At 41.0% G+C, this 19688-nt stretch overlaps 2 protein-coding genes across 2 annotated transcripts in view; both read right to left on the minus strand.

The window, feature by feature from the left end:
• Window positions 1–667: 667 nt before the first annotated feature.
• LOC142842127 (spindlin-2-like) lies at window positions 668–1546 on the minus strand. The gene is made up of 2 exons (XM_075959049.1): window positions 1033–1546; window positions 668–885 (listed from the first exon to the last, which is right to left on the minus strand). Exons 1-2 carry the CDS (start codon window positions 1544–1546, stop codon window positions 668–670), a joined length of 732 nt encoding a protein of 243 aa, XP_075815164.1.
• Window positions 1547–10268: 8722 nt separating this feature from the next.
• The window catches only part of LOC142842122 (uncharacterized), a 39368-nt gene continuing 29948 nt past the window's right edge, over window positions 10269–19688 (minus strand). The window contains exons 9-10 of the mRNA XM_075959044.1: window positions 10580–11102; window positions 10269–10432 (exon numbers count right to left, since the gene is read on the minus strand). Of these exons, the coding sequence (XP_075815159.1) occupies window positions 10269–10432; window positions 10580–11102 (687 nt within the window). The remainder of the gene's footprint in view (window positions 10433–10579; window positions 11103–19688) is intronic.

A 19688-nucleotide genomic window follows, 5' to 3' on the forward strand; every position in this document is an offset into this window, starting at 1 on the left:
ATACCAAATCCAGGCATGACAAAGTAGGTGGCAGACAGAATTCTGGCAAAACTAAGTAGGTAGCTTGATGTCCAACTTACTGGAGAAGAGCAACTGAGCAGAGACACTTTTCACTAAGCAACATGCTCTAGTGGAGATCAAACATCCTTTGACTTACAGCCAGTACGAATTAAACCATTCATCAAATGAAACCTAATTTTCTCTGATTTTGAGTAGACATTTGTGTCCCTTCCTGATTAATCTACTCTTTATCCTCTTAAGTCCCAATACCTCACGCTGATATCGGTCACATCTTTCCATTTGACATGGTTTTCCCTCAAGCTTCATACCGCCCCGATATCATACAACTTTTTGTCCCCTCTCCACTGCTTCCTTGACAGCCATCTTGTCCTTTACCACACCACGCATCCCCAGTCCTTTACTCTCCAAGGGGAAAAGACCATAAATCCTGCTTTGTTTTGAGGCATGTATTTCTGTGATGCCCCATCCACCAAACACAATCCATCATTGACCAAATAACACAACATGTAAACAAATTTTTATTCTTTGAGAAAGAATAATCCATTGGAAAAGATACCAGGATTCATAGAAGACCTGAGGTATCTCTGAAAAAACACATTCCCAAAGAGAGAATTAAGTCTGCCCCTCAAAATTTGAGAATTTCACTTTAACAGATCTTCACCAAATCATAGACATAGATATGGAAGTCATTATCAAACTTGATGAAATACACAGAAGGTTTGTTGGGAACTTGGCAAATAATTTTACCTATCTCTTGGGTTCCATCTTTTTTGTTGTACTGCACTCTTTTGCCCTCCAAGGAATCCCTGCCTAATTCCAAAGTCACCTCTACTGGAGGACATTCAGGCGTGATGTGGAGGTTGCCTTCAATGGAATTATCATGATGGTGGTAAAGGTACAGGACCGGATCATTCTCATTGACAATGTAGAAACAGGTCGTTATGGTCTGCACCTCATCTGGGACCACGCAACTCCACTCTTCCTTAGAGCCTGGCATGATGTGGAGGTTGCCTTCCAGGTAGTCATCCAGGAGGTGGTAAATGTACAAGACGGGATCTTTCTTGTAGGTAATATAAAACCAGGTCTTCATGATTGGCACCTCTTCTAGGACCATCCCGTTCCAGTCATTCTTAGAGCCATTTGTGCCCATGAATGTATGTTTCACTGCTCTGCCAACTATGGTGTTTGAGAGATGAGTGTCTGTCACCTGAGGAAATGGCACATTATTAGGCAGGATCTTCAGGTTTAAAATCCTTTCATCACTATGAAGCTCCAAGCCATAGACACAATCAATCCCATCATATTTCAACAAATAGAGAGAGGGATATGTTGGCAGTTGATCTAGAATGATGGCTTTCCAATGGGTGACTGGTTCATTGGCTTCCTTCCAGCCATGAGAAATTCTGCGGCCAACAATATTCTCCAGGGCCTCAAAAGGCTTACTAAGTTTTTGCTTCTGGAGCGATGGCCCATTCTTCTTCTGGAGAGGTGGCATGCAACTCATACTAAGAGGCATCTTCATCATGGCGGGAGACTTTCTGAGATAGGCCACAGCACTCCTGTTCCACTGTCTCTTGGCTCTGTTTCTGTGCTTGGGCTTCATAGCTGCCAATCTCTGCATAGCAAGAACTCTTCAGTTTAAATCAGACACAAAGTGGTTTCCTCCACCATAAGTGCCTGCAAGGATAAGAAGGTGAGGATGTGAGGTCAAGGCTCTTTTTAGGAATAACTTTGGAGCAGGTGAAAAAGGCAGGGCTGAATAGATTTGGATACCTAAATGGAATATGTTCTTAAGAAATTAATAGGAAAATTATCAAACTCTTGTCTACAGCTCAGTATATGTGTATCAGAGACATATTCCTGCTGCGAAATGCAATTGACCTCTACTGAGAAACCTACTTCCTGACTTACTATATCAATGAGAGAGGAAGCTATGCCTATACGTAAAGTGAGAAAGAAATATCTAAACAGATGGCAAAGAATTCAAAGAACAGCCACTCCTCTCCTTACCACTCAAGCTACTGGTTAGTTGGCTGATCTATAACCACCTGCCCAAGGTCATGGCACTCCAGTCCACTGGCTCTCTCTATTGTGTCTCCTGATCCAGATCCAGGTTGATTACATAAAGATATTCTGTATCTTCATTAGAGAAGTGAGTACTGTGAGTCAAACTGCCAAAAGAAAGAAACATTAATCTGTGCAACAGCACCTATTAGAAATAATTAGCTTTTAAAACACATATGGACAAAGAGGATCTTTGCCATTTAAGTGGACTTAGGAATTGGACATTTTTAGCAAAGATAGAGTGGGGAGAATACCTGACATTAACCGTCCCCCAGCTATCAAATATAGGAGCTGTTAACAACATAAATTTTGGATCCAGAGCAGATTTGAAAGAAACCTTTCTTTGACTACAGAGGTCCTAGTTGCTTCCTAAACATATTTACCAAAAGAATATATCTTGGCTCCCTAGATTCCAACTTCTGAAATTCGGTTGAACAGTTGTGGAGCCCAAGAGCTGAACTGACCTCCTCAGCCACCGTGAAGATAGTAAGCCCACCTTCACAGAAGACTAGTGCTTCATGTGGAACAGAGTTGCCACCCCCAAACAAAGCTTTGAGACATCATCAAGGCTCTACTTATGTCATAAAACTCCTCCTAGCCAGGTTTCTTCCCTACTAACCCCCAGAAATATCCAGCATACAGGTCCTAAAATGCTGCTCATACAGCCCCATGAAGACCCAAAATAAAAACCCCAATCTTCTTCCCAATTACTTGAGTCATATTTTCCAAGTAACTCAACCTTTTTATGTGTTTTTTTTTCTGTAAAATAATTTTTGGTCTGAGTCAACAACTCACATGAATGTTTTTTTTTTCCTAGCTCCAATGTCCCCAGTGGTTATTTTCTATTGATTTTTCCATTACTTCATAATAATAATTATGAAATTTTCCACTTCTCTTCCTCCTCCCACATTCTTCTTGCTCCGCAAATAAACCTCTCCACTCAAACACCAGTCCAAATAGAGGGCAGGGTACTTTGAGCTGTGGGAAGTCCAAGCCCACCCTTCATCCATCCAGATTTATCAAGGTATGCATCCACAAAAATATGATCACAAAAAGCCAGTGTATGATATGCAGACAATTGCAAGTGCCATTATCTTTGGCTTCTCCATCTGCCCCAATTGTCAGCCACATTCAGAGCTTCCAGTTTGATCCCATGTTCTTTCATTCCCAGGTCACTGGATTAGTTGAAATCCCCTTAGTTCAGGCACAGTGTCTCATAATGTGGACCAAGCCCTTATATTCCTGACATCCTTGCTCTTTTTCTCCATCCATCTGCTCTTCCACTGGAGCTTGGAAGCTCCATCTAGGTTTCTGATTTTGACCCTGACTTGATCTCCATCATTTGCCAAACAAAAGTTCCATGTTGGTTTTCAAGATAGTCAGTCATCAGTCTGACTATGGGACAAGGCACACATAGTTTCTAGGGACATGTCACAGTGCGGTCAACTTCTCCTCCCTGCTTAAGTACCTAGAGAGGGTCACCCTATGGCCTTCTGAGAACCACTCGAGAGATATCGATCTTGACATCCCCAGAATGGCCCCATAAATTGAGATATCATCAGTGTATGTGCATTAACTTGTGTGTGTTTGTGTGTGTGTATTTAAATCACAATAACAAATGGATTGTAACATTGAAGTTTCTTCTCATCTTGAGAAGAATATTTGCTACAGAAACACTCTCACAGTAATAGTGAGAGTGTAAACTATCTAAGAAAGGAGAAATAACTGGAGGAATCCCCCAGGAGTTAGGCTCAGTGTCCCAGGAATTACGCCCAAGGAAAGTCAATGAACTCAGTGATGGAAGATAAAACCCAGCCTAAATAAAACCCTAAATCATTTAGGTGGAACTTGAGATACTCTTACAACAGTTACAAGAGGTCTAAAATGCCTGGACTGGAACATAAGGGGAACACAATGACGTGGAGCTGAGAGTGCATGGCAAAACTGATTGGATCTGGCAAAAATTACGTAAGCCTACCAAGGAAACCACCAGTGGGACAAAACCCTAAGAAATCTGTATGACAACATATCATGTTGAACATAATGAGATTTATAGACAAAGGAAAGATCTTAATTATGTCACTGTCACACAGGTGATGATGAACCAGTTCCATCGTAGAGTGACTCCCTGCTGTGTTAAAGATAACCTGTCAATTCTGTCTAGTCAGTTACAAGGAAATTTGCATTAATTGCACAGATTAACTATCATCATCATTTACTGCACAATCAAAGGCAAGGCAAAGAAATCATAGACATGTTGTTGAATGCTGATTATGTTATTGGGAGTTTTGATGGGTTTTTTTCTTAAAGGGAAATCATCGTTGACTCTCATGCATGAAGCAGATCCTTTCTCTGTGATGTTACCTGAATAGCCACTGAGATACCAGCCCATTGAGTTGTGGTCTCTCTCTCTTTTAAAAAGCAACTTCTACCTTCAGCTTGATCTCTTGCTTGAGCTTCCCTTCCGGCTACTAGGCTCCTTTTCTGATGCTGCAGAGGGCTTTTGTCAGGGATTGTGATCTCTAAGTTTTTCCCCTTTCAAGAACTCATCATTCTATTAATCACAACTCTAAACTACTGTGGGAGTTTGTTTGTGACTTATGCCTTCACATGTGATACAAGCGACCTGTGTGTATAGGGTCTTCTCTCTGTTCATGTGGGGAAGGCATGGCAGCAGGAGTAGATGGCTGCTCATTCTCTGTAAGGAAATCAGTAAACAGTGAGGACCAAGTACAAGGATGTCCTGAAATATTAAGTCTTGTCCTTTCAAGGCCCCAAAGCCTCCAGCTAGGTTCAGGGTCACGACAATCTCCAAAACACACCGAGCAAGAAGTATTCAGAACCAGAAGCCTGTGTGTGCCATATCACATAAATTCATCGTGAGTACACCAATCTGTTTTTTTTTTTTAATTCTAAATTATTTTGTCCCATCAGAACGATCTATATTACCAATTAACCAAATTTGCTGCATCTTTGGTGTCCTAGAATTGCTTTAAATTGTTGCTGGGACAGTCTTACAAACCTTCCTGTGCTGTTATGAGACCTTAAGGGGACAGCACTTATTTCAGAAATCAAAGGCAGTTGGGTTCAATCCTATGGCTAGCTGTTAGCTAGACACTGGAAGGATGGATTTGACTAAGAAAGGGAGACAACATACATGGAGGCAGGTAACCTTTCCTTTGCAAAATGACCCATTTTGAGGCCTTACTTCAGGCTCTTCTCTTCTCCTAATCTTGGTTTTTTTATTAGTTTAGGAGAAGAATTAAAACTCCATTTACAGTATATGTGAACCTGAATGAGTTAAGTATGTGTGACCAACTTGATGTCTGCCTGTCTGTCAACAGGGCCAGAGTTCAGGGGCATCTGATGCATAGCACAGGAATGTCAGCCATCAATCTCTGGTCCACCTAACTCTACAGCATTAGAGTTGTCATGGTTGCTCATCTGATCTTCCTCATATGATCTCCATCCACAGAGATGTCAGAAAAATCCTCCCCTGAGAGTGCAAGTTCTTTACAAATGAAAGATTATACAACAGAAGACACATGGGAGATTTCTATGGGCAAGCTGTTGAAAGGATAAAGTGACAGAAGAAGTTTATTGATTAATTAAAGAAAGAATCCGCTTCAGCTGATAGGTTAGAACATAGGTAGGTGGAGTAAACAAAATAGAATGCCGGGAGGAAGAGGTAGTGAGCTCAGAGAAGCCATGCTCCCCTCTCCCCGGCAGATGCCATAGCTCTGCTCTCTGAGGCAGATGTCGATGCAGCCAGCCACCATGTCAGACATGCTGAATTTTTCCTGGTAAGTGCACCTCATAATACTACACTGATTATTAGAAATGGGTTAAAATGCTGAATCTAATGGGCCAGCAGTGTTTAAAAGAATACAGTTTTTGTGTATTTATTTCAGGCATAACCTTCATGCGGCCGTGGTGCTGGGGACACAGCCTGGCTGCTCAAATAACTACAGAATGGCTTGCAGCCTTGTGGACATTTGAATCCACTGAAAGCTTGAGAAAGCTTGGGAAAGAGTAAAGCATGTTTTCTTGGTAGCAGCGATTTCTCGGTCTGCTCTGCTTGCATGAAGAAAGCAAGGGCTCTCATCTAAAAGAGGCTTGCTGACTCAGCTTCAGCTGCAAAACCCTGCAGCCCTTAAGAGGTCCTGCCACAAAACATTGAAATGGTGTTGATAAAAGCCAACTGAATGCTTGTATGTTTTCAGCAGTAGCAGGAAAAAAAAAACTGTGTTGTTTTAAAATGCCGGCTTTCTGGGCCATCCTTCCTGGGCACACTCTGTCTGTTTGAGGAAGGAGGGCCAGCTACAGAAAGAGGGCTTGAGTGTTGTCTGTTGCAGTCATATGATGGCAAGGACCTTGAAACACTGTAGACTTGTGGCACTGAATGCGGCTCTGTTCGGTACCTCAGCCACAAGGTTGGAATGGCAGAAAGCTAAGGAATGGGCTACATCTGGCCAGCAAAGCCACGGCTTTAGTCCTACTGAGATTGCTTGGTAAATGAAAGACTCATGTGGTCAGAAAAACAGAGAGAGAAATAGAGTAAAGAGAGATTCAAAGACAAAGAAAATTTTTAAATGATTTACAGTGTGTTAAAAATATGTGCAGGCTAAAATTTGAAGTTCTTAAAGTTAAAAAAAGGAAGGGAGTTGTTGGGTGTGGTAGTACACACCTGTAAACCCAACACATGGGAGGCAGAGGGACATTGACCTCTGTATTTTCAAGGTGAGTTAGCACACGCCTTTAATCCCAGTGCCTTGAAGGCAGAGACAAACAGATCTTTGTGAGTTCAATGTGTAGTAGCATATACCTTTAATCCCAATGCCTGAAAGGCAGAGAGAGGCAGATCTCTGAGACTTCAAGGACAGACAGGTATACAGAGTAATTCCAGGTCAAAGATACAGAGAACCTGCCTCAAAAGGCAAAAAATAAAAAGGAAAAATAAACAATATAGAGGTTAAATTGAAGCGCACAAAGATGGAAAATTCACAGTGAATTTTGATATTGTATGCTATTATGCTCTTTTTGAATCATTTGAATTTTGAGGCAGTAGCAATAGCTGCTAAAAGATGTTTCTTTATAAAAGCTGCTGAAATAATCCAACATAGATATTTTGAAAATGCCTTGACTTTGAAATTTGGATCTAAGGACATGATGCTTTGGAAAGGAGTTTCTATTTTGTTTTCACAGAGGGTGATAGTCTGTGGATGCCTCTATCCTAATATTGTAGGATGGACCACTCCCTACTTAAAGGTTGCTGTGAACACCTTTAAAAAATTGCTTCGCTCAACTGCCAACTGAGATAAATCAATAATGATGCCACCATTCAGCAGGAAGCATTTTGGAGAGAAAAAACTGCACCCACGTTCCCAAATATGGCTTATAAACATTCTTTTACATTTAAAGTGGGATGTGATATAGATATGAATATTTGCATTAGTATAGATTTTGCTTTACTGATAGAGATTTTAGGTCAATTTTGTTATATGTATATGCATTTTTGATCTTCATTAAGGTATTGTGATTGTGTAGTTCATTTAAAAATATAATGTATATAGGTTATTAATGGATAATCATTAATAATAGTCAAGTTTGTAGCCATGTTAGTTAGATTTTCTAGCTACATAGATATATATATTTCAGTTAGATAGGCATTATTCATATCTCTCTAGACTACAAAATAGGCTATTTAATGTTTTAGTACCTTAGGGTTTTTCATGACAGTGAGACACTCTACTCTTGGCAGCACATATCTACTTCAGGAAGAAGATGGACATCAAAGAGGATCCTTATGGAGTTTGATAGCCATTTGGGGAAGAAACTGCTCTTGCCTGGATTGTTGCATAAACTGTACACAGAAAACACTCAGAGAGAGGACTACTGAACTTGCCTAAAGGTGAGATGATCTTTCCGTGTTCCTGATTCAGGAAAGGGTCAGCAAAACATTCTTCAAGACAAGCAGATAGTGACTGCCTTTGAAATTTCCTGCTTCATGGAAATGTCTGCTGGAAACTATGGGCCTGTAGGCTGAGGATGGAAACCCGAACGGTACAGAGGATCTTTGGGTGACTGTCCAGGCAGCGAGATGTCTCTGTCATTTCTAGAGTTTGAAAATGGCTTACTTTTTGTTTGCTTAGGTAATACTGTATTATTCTGGAGTCTCTGATGGAGTTGAAGAATAGATAGACACTTATAGTTTTCCATTGTTATGATAAAAGATAAAATAGATATAAATATTGTAACTGTAATTCTTGCTTGATAACTGTTTTGTTATATGTAATTTTGCTATGTTAAAATTAAAGATTCCATTCTTGTTTAAACAGAAATAAAAGTAATGATGGAGTATTGGTCATTGGTTAATTAAATAAAGAAACTGTTTGGCCTGAAAGGTTAGAACATAGGTGGGTGGAATAAACATAAGAGAATGCTGGGAGGAATAGGAATTGAGCTTAGAGATGCCATGCACCTCTCCCATGGGCAGAAATGGTAGCTCTGCACTCTGAGGCAGATGGCGATACAGCCAGCCACCAGGTCAAACATGCTAAATCTTTCCTTCTAAGCGCACCTCGTGCTGCAACATACATTATTAGACATGGGTTAAGAGGCTGAAAATAATGGGGCAGGCAGTGTTTAAATGAATAGTTTTGTGTTGTTGTTTCGGAGTATAACCCTACAAGGCGGGCCCATGGGGATGCAGCCCTGCTGCTCAAATTTCTACAATCAAGGGGGAAATGGAAGAAGGGAAGAAAGAAGAGAGAGAGACTAGGAAGAATGGATGAATTCAATCATTTATTGGAAAAATGAGTGAACCAATGAATGAGGAGACCTAGTAGGAAAAAATGTGCTGCATTCCCTCAGAGAGTCAGGTCAAATTAAGGATTGACAAGGTTTTCCACTAAGGAGGAGGCTTATTCCATTTTACGTTCTTTGTGCTCCAGGCCCACCCACAAGAGTGATGATGAGGACAGGGAGAAGAAGAGGAGAGGGTGTACCAGAATTCCCTGGTACAATTTCTCACCCAAATTGTAGCCAAATCACCTGACCTGGGACAGCTGATCTACATGCTGGACCCTAACTCCCAGTTTGACAACTCTAACATTTTAACCAAGTTTGTGAAGATGAAGGAACCAAAAATAGTCCAGTTGCAGGATGGCAGGTTCCTTACAGGATGGGAGTCAGACATCAGTACCATACTGCTATTTGGCGGTTTGATGGGTGTGTGGGGTCTTTGCCAGACTCCACCTAGCATCATGGATTCCCTACTTTACTGATATTATGGAGTTCGGTGCATTCATCATATGTGTGCATGTCACACACTAGTGGGCATCATATGTACATGGTTATCCTGTGTGTGGGTGAGTGTGTTCATGAGTTTTATAGCCCAAGTACTACAGAACATGATCAATGAAAGGGAACACTGTTTTCCAGATATGGCAGGGCAATTATTTAAATGAACTGACAAGGGTTGGATGGCATGGATAAGACCTATGAGAGTTCAAGGCATACCAAATCCAGGCATGACAAAGTAGGTGGCAGACAGAATTCTGGCAAAACTAAGTAGGTAGCTTGATGTCCAACTTACTGGAGAAGAGCAACTGAGCGGAGACACTTTTCACTAAGCAACATGCTCTAGTGGAGATCAAACATCCTTTAACTTACAGCCAGTACGAATTAAACCATTCATCAAATGAAACCTAATTTTCTCTGATTTTGAGTATACATTTGTGTCCCTTCCTGATTAATCTACTCTTTATCCTCTTAAGTCCCAATACCTCACGCTGATATCGGTCACATCTTTCCATTTGACATGGTTTTCCCTCAAGCTTCATACCGCCTCGAGATCATACAATTTTTGTCCCCTCTCCACTGCTTCCTTGACAGCCATCTTGTCCTTTACCACACCACGCATCCCCAGTCCTTTACTCTCCAAGGGGAAAAGACCATAAATCCTGCTTTGTTTTGAGGCATGTATTTCTGTGATGCCCCATCCACCAAACACAATCCATCATTGACCAAATAACACAACATGTAAACAAATTTTTATTCTTTGAGAAAGAATAATCCATTGGAAAAGATACCAGGATTCATAGAAGACCTGAGGTATCTCTGAAAAAACACATTCCCAAGGAGAGAATTAAGTCCTCCCCTCAAAATTTGAAAATTTCACTTTAACAGATCTTCACCAAATCATAGACATAGATATGGAAGTCATTATCAAACTTGATGAAATACACAGAAGGTTTGTTGGGAACTTGGCAAATAATTTTACCTATCTCTTGGTTTCCATCTTTTTTGTTGTACTGCACTCTTTTGCCCTCCAAGGAATCCCTGCCTAATTCCAAAGTCACCTCTACTGGAGGACATTCAGGCGTGATGTGGAGGTTGCCTTCAATGGAATCATCATGATGGTGGTAAAGGTACAGGACCGGATCATTCTCGTTGACCATGTAGAAACAGGTCGTTATGGCCTGCACCTCACCTGGGACCACGCCACTAAACTCTTCCTTAGAGCCGGGCATGATGTGGAGGTTGCCTTCCAGGTAGTCATCCAGGAGGTGGTAAATGTACAAGACCGGATCTTTCTTGTAGGTAATATAAAACCAGGTCTTCATGATTGGCACCTCTTCTAGGACCATCCCGTTCCAGTCTTTCTTAGAGCCATTTGTGTCCATGAATGTATGTTTCACTGCTCTGCCAACTATGGTGTTTGAGAGATGAGTGTCTGTCACCTGAGGAAATGGCACATTATTACGCAGGATCTTCAGGTTTAAAATCCTTTCATCACTATGAAGCTCCAAGCCATAGACACAATCAATCCCATCATATTTCAACAAATAGAGAGAGGGATATGTTGGCAGTTGATCTAGAATGATGGCTTTCCAATGGGTGACTGGTTCATTGGCTTCCTTCCAGCCATGAGAAATTCTGCGGCCAACAATATTCTCCAGGGCCTCAAAAGGCTTACTAAGTTTTTGCTTCTGGAGGGATGGCCCATTCTTCCTCTGGAGATGTGGCATGCAACTCATACTAAGAGGCATCTTCATCATGGCGGGAGACTTTCTGAGATAGGCCACAGCACTCCTGTTCCACTGTCTCTTGGCTCTGTTTCTGTGCTTGGGCTTCATAGCTGCCAATCTCTGCATAGGAAGAACTCTTCAGTTTAAATCAGACACAAAGTGGTTTCCTCCACCATAAGTGTCTGCAAGGATAAGAAGGTGAGGGTGTGAGGTCAAGGCTCTTTTTAGGAATAACTTTGGAGCAGGTGAAAAAGGCAGGGCTGAATAGATTTGGATACCTAAATGGAATATGTTCTTAAGAAATTAATAGGAAAAGTATCAAACTCTTGTCTACAGCTCAGTATATGTGTATCAGAGACATATTCCTGCTGCAAAATGCAATTGACCTCTACTGAGAAACCTACTTCCTGACTTACTATATCAATGAGAGAGGAAGCTATGCCTATACCTAAAGTGAGAAAGAAATATCTGAACAGATGGCAAAGAATTCAAAGAACAGCCACTCCTCTCTTTACAACTCAAGCTACTGGTTTGTTGGCTGATCTATAACCACCTGCCCAAGGTCATGGCACTCCAGTCCACGGGCTCTCTCTATTGTGTCTCCTGATCCAGATCCAGCTTGATTACATAAAGATATTCTGTATCTTCATTAGAGAAGTGAGTACTGTGAGTCAAACTGCCAAAAGAAAGAAACATTAATCTGTGCAACAGCACCTATTAGAAATAATTATCTTTTAAAACACATATGGAAAAAGAGGATCTTTGCCATTTAAGTGGACTGAGGAATTGGACATTTTTAGCAAAGATAGAGTGGGGAGAATACCTGACATTAACCGTCCCCCAGCTATCAAATATAGGAGCTGTTAACGACATAAATTTTGGACCCAGAGCAGATTTGAAAGAAACCTTTCTTTGACTACAGAGGTCCTAGTTGATTCCTAAACATATTTACCAAAAGAAAATATCTTGGCTCTCTAGATTCCAACTTCTGGAAATTCGGTTGAACAGTTGTGGAGCCCAAGAGCTGAACTGACCTCCTCAGCCACCATGAAGATAGTAAGCCCACCTTCACAGAAGACTAGTGCTTCATGTGGAACAGAGTTGCCACCCCCAACCAAAGCTTTGTGACATCATCAAGGCCCTACTTATGTCATAAAACTCCTCCTAGCCAGGTTTCTTCCCTACTAACCCCCAGAAATATCCAGCATACAGGTCCTAAAATGCTGCTCATACAGCCTCATGAAGACCCAAAATAAAAACCGCAATCTTCTTCCCAATTACTTGAGTCATATTTTCCAAGTAACTCAACCTTTTTATGTGTGTTTTTTTTTTCTGTATAATAATTTTTGGTCTGAGTCAACAACTCACATGAATGTTTTTTTTTTTCCTAGCTCCAATGTCCTCATTGGTTATTTTCTATTGATTTTTCCATTACTTCATAATAATAATTATCAAACTTTCCACTTCTCTTCCTCCTCCCACATTCTTCTTGCTCCGCAAATAAACCTCTCCACTCAAACACCAGTCCAAATAGAGGGCAGGGTACTTTAGCTGTGAGAAGTCCAAGCCCACCCTTCATCCATCCAGATTTAGCAAGGTATGCATCCACAAAAAATATGATCACAAAAAGCCAGTGTATGATATGCAGACAATTGCAAGTGCCATTATCTTTGGCTTCTCCGTCTGCCCCAATTGTCAGCCACATTCAGAGCTTCCGGTTTGATCCCATGTTCTTTCATTCCCAGGTCACTGGATTAGTTGAAATCCCCTTAGTTCAGGCACAGTGTCTCATAGTGTGGACCAAGCCCTTATATTCCTGACATCCTTGCTCTTTTTCTCCATCCATCTGCTCTTCCACTGGAGCTTGGAAGCTCCATCTAGTTTTCTGATTTTGACCCTGACTTGATCTCCATCATTTGCCAAACAAAAGTTCCATGGTGCTTTTCAAGATAGTCAGTCATCAGTCTGACTATGGGACAAGGCACACATAGTTCCTAGGGACATGTCACAGTGCGGACAACTTCTCCTCCCTGCTTAAGTACCTAGAGAGGGTCACCTTATGGCCTTCTGAGAACCACTCGAGAGATATCGATCTTGACATCCCCAGAATGGCCCCATAAATTGAGATATCATCAGTGTATGTGCATTAACTTGTGTGTGTTTGTGTGTGTGTATTTAAATCACAATAACAAATGGATAGTAATATTGAAGTTTCTTCTCATCTTGAGAAGAATATTTGCTACAGAAACACTCTCACAGTAATAGTGAGAGTGTAAACTGTCTCATCAAGGAGAAATAACTGGAGGAATCCCCCAGGAGTTAGGCTCAGTGTCCCAGGAATTACGCCCAAGGAAAGTCAATGAACTCAGTGATGGAAGATAAAACCCCGCCTAAATAAAACCCTAAATCATTTAGGTGGAACACGAGATACTCTTACAACAGTTACAAGAGGTCTAAAATGCCTGGACTGGAACATAAGGGGAACACAATGACGTGGAGCTGAGAGTGCATGGCAAAACTGATTGGATCTGGCAAAAATTATGTAAGCATACCAAGGAAACCACCAGTGGGACAAAACCCTAAGAAATCTGTATGACAACATACCATGTTGAACGTAATGAGATTTATAGACAAAGGAAAGGTCTTAATTATGTCACTGTCACACAGGTGATGATGAACCAGTTCCATCGTAGAGTGACTCCCTGCTGTGTTTAAGATAACCTGTCAATTCTGTCTAGTCAGTTACAAGGAAATTTGCATTAATTGCACAGATTAACTATCAGCATCATTTACTGCACAATCAAAGGCAAGGCAAAGAAATCATAGACATGTTGTTGAATGCTGATGATGTTATTGGGAGTTTTGATGGTTTTTTTTCTTAAAGGGAAATCATCGGTGACTCTCATGCATGAAGCAGATCCTTTCTCTGTGATGTTTCCTGAATAGCCACTGAGATACCAGCCCATTGAGTTGTGGTCTCTCTCTCTTTTAAAAAGCAACTTCTACCTTCAGCTAGATCTCTTGCTTGAGCTTCCCTTCCGGCTACTAGGCTCCTTTTCTGATCCTGCAGAGGGCTTTTGTAAGAGATTGTGATCTCTAAGTTTTTCCCCTTTCAAGAACTAATCATTCTATTAATCACAATTCTAAACTGTTGTGGGAGTTTGTTTGTGACTTATGCTTTCATATGTGATACAAGCAACCTGTGTGTATAGGGTCTTCTCTCTGTTCATGTGGGGAAGGCATGGCAGCAGGAGTAGATGGCTGCTCATTCTCTGTAAGGAAATCAGTAAACAGTGGGGACCAAGTACAAGGATGTTGAAATATTAAGTCTTGTCCTTTCAAGGCCCCAAAGCCTCCAGCTAGGTTCAGGGTCACGACAATCTCCAAAACCCACCGAGCATGAAGTATTCAGAACCAGAAGCCTGTGTGTGCCATATCACATAAATTCATCGTGAGTACACCAATATGTTTTTTTTTTAATTCTAAATTATTTTTTCCCATCAGAACGATCTATATTACCAATTAAGCAAATTTGCTGCATCTTTGGTGTCCTAGAATTGCTTTAAATTGTTGCTGGGACAGTCTTACAAACCTTCCTGTGCTGTTATGAGACCTTAAGGGGACAGCACTTATTTCAGAAATCAAAGGCAGTTGGGTTCAATCCTATGGTTAGCTGTTAGCTAAACACTGGAAGGATGGATTTGACTAAGAATGGGAGACAGCATACATGGAGGCAGGTAACCTTTCCTTTGCAAAATGACCCATTTTGAGGCTTTACTTCAGGCTCTTCTCTTCTCCTAATCTTGGTTTTTTTATTAGTTTAGGAGAAGAATTAAAACTCCATTTACAGTATCTGTGAACCTGAATGAGTTAAGTATGTGTGACCAACTTGATGTCTGCCTGTCTGTCAACAGGGCCAGAGTTCAGGGGCATCTGATGCATAGCACAGGAATGTCAGCCATCAATCTCTGGTCCACCTAACTCTACAGCATTAGAGTTGTCATGGTTGCTCATCTGATCTTCCTCATATGATCTCCATCCACAGAGATGTCAGAAAAATCCTCCCCTGAGAGTGCAAGTTCTTTACAAATGAAAGATTATACAACAGAAGACACATGGGAGATTTCTATGGGCAAGCTGTTGAAAGGATAAAGTGACAGAAGAAGTTTATTGATTAATTAAAGAAAGAATCCGCTTCAGCTGATAGGTTAGAACATAGGTAGGTGGAGTAAACAAAATAGAATGCCGGGAGGAAGAGGTAGTGAGCTCAGAGAAGCCATGCTCCCCTCTCCCCGGCAGATGCCATAGCTCTGCTCTCTGAGGCAGATGTCGATGCAGCCAGCCACTATGTAAGACATGCTGAATTTTTCCTGGTAAGTGCACCTCGTTATACTACACTGATTATTAGAAATGGGTTAAAATGCTGAATCTAATGGGCTAGCAGTTTTTAAAAGAATACAGTTTTTGTGTATTTATTTCAGGCATAACCTTCATGCGGCCGTGGTGCTGGGGACACAGCCTCTCTGCTAAAATAACTCCAGAATGGCTTGCAACCTTGTGGACAACTGAATCCACTGAAAGCCTGAGAAAGCTTGGGAAAGAGTAAAGCATGTTTTCTTGGTAGCAGCGATTTCTCGGTCTGCTCTGCTTGCTAGAAGAAAGCAAGGGATCTCATCTAAAAGAGGCTTGCTGACTCAGCTTCAGCTGCAAAACCCTGCAGCCCTTAAGAGGTCCTGCCACAAAACATTTAAATGGTGTTGATACAAGCCAACTGAATGCTTGTATGTTTTCAGCAGTAGCAGGAAAAAAAACTGTGTTGTTTTAAAATGCCGGCTTTCTGGGCCATCCTGCCTGGGCAAACTCTGACTGTTTGAGGAAGGAGGGCCAGCTACAGAAAGAGGGCTTGAGTGTTGTCTGTTGCAGCCTCTTTGATGGCAAGGACCTTGAAACACTGTAGACTTGTGGCACTGAATGCGGCTCTGTTCGGTACCTCAGCCACAAGGTTGGAATGGCAGAACGCTAAGGAATGGGCTACATCTGGCCAGCAAAGCCACGGCTTTAGTCCTACTGCGATTGCTTGGTAAATGAAAGACTCATGTGGTCAGAAAAACAGAGAGAGAAATAGAGTAAAGAGAGATTCAAAGACAAAGAAAATTTTTAAATGATTTACAGTGTGTTAAAAATATGTGCAGGCTAAAATTTGAAGTTCTTAAAGTTAAAAAAAGGAAGAGAGTTGTTGGGTGTGGTAGTACACACCTGTAAACCCAACACATGGGAGGCAGAGGGAGATTGACCTCTGTACCTTCAAGGTGAGGTAGCACACGCCTTTAATCCCAGTGCCTTGAAGGCAGAGACAAACAGATCTTTGTGAGTTCAATGTGTAGTAGCATACACCTTTAATCCCAATGCCTCAAAGGCAGAGAGAGGCAGATCTCTGAGACTTCAAGGACAGACAAGTATACAGAGTTATTCCAGGTCAAAGATACAGAGAACCTGTCTCAGAAGGCAAAAAATAAAAAGGAAAAGTAAACAATATAGAGGTTAAATTGAAGCGCACAAAGATGGAAAATTCACAGCGAATTTTGGTATTGTATGCTATTATGCTCTTTTTGAATCATTTGAATTTTGAGGCAGTAGCAATAGCTGCTAAAAGATGTTTCTTTATAAAAGCTGCTGAAATAATCCAAAATAGATATTTTGAAAATGCCTTGACTTTGAAATTTGGATCTAAAGACATGATGCTTTGGAAAGGAGTTTCTATTTTGTTTTCACAGAGGGTGATAGTCTGTGGATGCCTCTATCCTAATATTGTAGGATGGACCACTCCCTACTTAAAGGTTGCTGTGAACACCTTTAAAAAATTGCTTCGCTCAACTGCCAACTGAGATAAATCAATAATGATGCCACCATTCATCAGGAAGCATTTTGGAGAGAAAAAACTGCACCCATGTTCCCAAATATGGCTTATAAACATTCTTTTACATTTAAAGTGGGATGTGATATAGATATGAATATTTGCATTAGTATAGATTTTGCTTTACTGATAGAGATTTTAGGTCAATTTTGTTATATGTATATGCATTTTTGATCTTCATTAAGGTATTGTGATTGTGTAGTTCATTTAAAAATATAATGTATATAGGTTATTAATGGATAATCATTAATAATAGTCAAGTTTGTAGCCATGTTAGTTAGATTTTCTAGCTACATAGATATATATATTTCAGTTAGATAGGCATTATTCATATCTCTCTAGACTACAAAATAGGCTATTTAATGTTTTAGTACCTTAGGGTTTTTCATGACAGTGAGACACTCTACTCTTGGCAGCACATATCTACTTCAGGAAGAAGATGGACATCAAAGAGGATCCTTATGGAGTTTGATAGCCATTTGGGGAAGAAACTGCTCTTGCCTGGATTGTTGCATAAACTGTACACAGAAAACACTCAGAGAGAGGACTACTGAACTTGCCTAAAGGTGAGATGATCTTTCCGTGTTCCTGATTCAGGAAAGGGTCAGCAAAACATTCTTCAAGACAAGCAGATAGTGACTGCCTTTGAAATTTCCTGCTTCATGGAAATGTCTGCTGGAAACTATGGGCCTGTAGGCTGAGGATGGAAACCCGAACGGTACAGAGGATCTTTGGGTGACTGTCCAGGCAGCGAGATGTCTCTGTCATTTCTAGAGTTTGAAAATGGCTTACTTTTTGTTTGCTTAGGTAATACTGTATTATTCTGGAGTCTCTGATGGAGTTGAAGAATAGATAGACACTTATAGTTTTCCATTGTTATGATAAAAGATAAAATAGATATAAATATTGTAACTGTAATTCTTGCTTGATAACTGTTTTGTTATATGTAATTTTGCTATGTTAAAATTAAAGATTCCATTCTTGTTTAAACAGAAATAAAAGTAATGATGGAGTATTGGTCATTGGTTAATTAAATAAAGAAACTGTTTGGCCTGAAAGGTTAGAACATAGGTGGGTGGAATAAACATAAGAGAATGCTGGGAGGAATAGGAATTGAGCTTAGAGATGCCATGCACCTCTCCCATGGGCAGAAATGGTAGCTCTGCACTCTGAGGCAGATGGCGATACAGCCAGCCACCAGGTCAAACATGCTAAATCTTTCCTTCTAAGCGCACCTCGTGCTGCAACATACATTATTAGACATGGGTTAAGAGGCTGAAAATAATGGGGCAGGCAGTGTTTAAATGAATAGTTTTGTGTTGTTGTTTCGGAGTATAACCCTACAAGGCGGGCCCATGGGGATGCAGCCCTGCTGCTCAAATTTCTACAATCAAGGGGGAAATGGAAGAAGGGAAGAAAGAAGAGAGAGAGACTAGGAAGAATGGATGAATTCAATCATTTATTGGAAAAATGAGTGAACCAATGAATGAGGAGACCTAGTAGGAAAAAATGTGCTGCATTCCCTCAGAGAGTCAGGTCAAATTAAGGATTGACAAGGTTTTCCACTAAGGAGGAGGCTTATTCCATTTTACGTTCTTTGTGCTCCAGGCCCACCCACAAGAGTGATGATGAGGACAGGGAGAAGAAGAGGAGAGGGTGTACCAGAATTCCCTGGTACAATTTCTCACCCAAATTGTAGCCAAATCACCTGACCTGGGACAGCTGATCTACATGCTGGACCCTAACTCCCAGTTTGACAACTCTAACATTTTAACCAAGTTTGTGAAGATGAAGGAACCAAAAATAGTCCAGTTGCAGGATGGCAGGTTCCTTACAGGATGGGAGTCAGACATCAGTACCATACTGGTATTTGGCAGTTTGATGGGTGTGTGGGGTCTTTGCCAGACTCCACCTAGCATCATGGATTCCCTACTTTACTGATATTATGGAGTTCGGTGCATTCATCATATGTGTGCATGTCACACACTAGTGGGCATCATATGTACATGGTTATCCTGTGTGTGGGTGAGTGTGTTCATGAGTTTTATAGCCCAAGTACTACAGAACATGATCAATGAAAGGGAACACTGTTTTCCAGATATGGCAGGGCAATTATTTAAATGAACTGACAAGGGTTGGATGGCATGGATAAGACCTATGAGAGTTCAAGGCATACCAAATCCAGGCATGACAAAGTAGGTGGCAGACAGAATTCTGGCAAAACTAAGTAGGTAGCTTGATGTCCAACTTACTGGAGAAGAGCAACTGAGCGGAGACACTTTTCACTAAGCAACATGCTCTAGTGGAGATCAAACATCCTTTAACTTACAGCCAGTACGAATTAAACCATTCATCAAATGAAACCTAATTTTCTCTGATTTTGAGTATACATTTGTGTCCCTTCCTGATTAATCTACTCTTTATCCTCTTAAGTCCCAATACCTCACGCTGATATCGGTCACATCTTTCCATTTGACATGGTTTTCCCTCAAGCTTCATACCGCCTCGAGATCATACAATTTTTGTCCCCTCTCCACTGCTTCCTTGACAGCCATCTTGTCCTTTACCACACCACGCATCCCCAGTCCTTTACTCTCCAAGGGGAAAAGACCATAAATCCTGCTTTGTTTTGAGGCATGTATTTCTGTGATGCCCCA

This window comes from Microtus pennsylvanicus, assembly GCF_037038515.1.
Source record: "Microtus pennsylvanicus isolate mMicPen1 chromosome Y unlocalized genomic scaffold, mMicPen1.hap1 SUPER_Y_unloc_3, whole genome shotgun sequence".
In the NCBI taxonomy this organism is placed as follows: Eukaryota; Metazoa; Chordata; class Mammalia; order Rodentia; family Cricetidae; genus Microtus; species Microtus pennsylvanicus.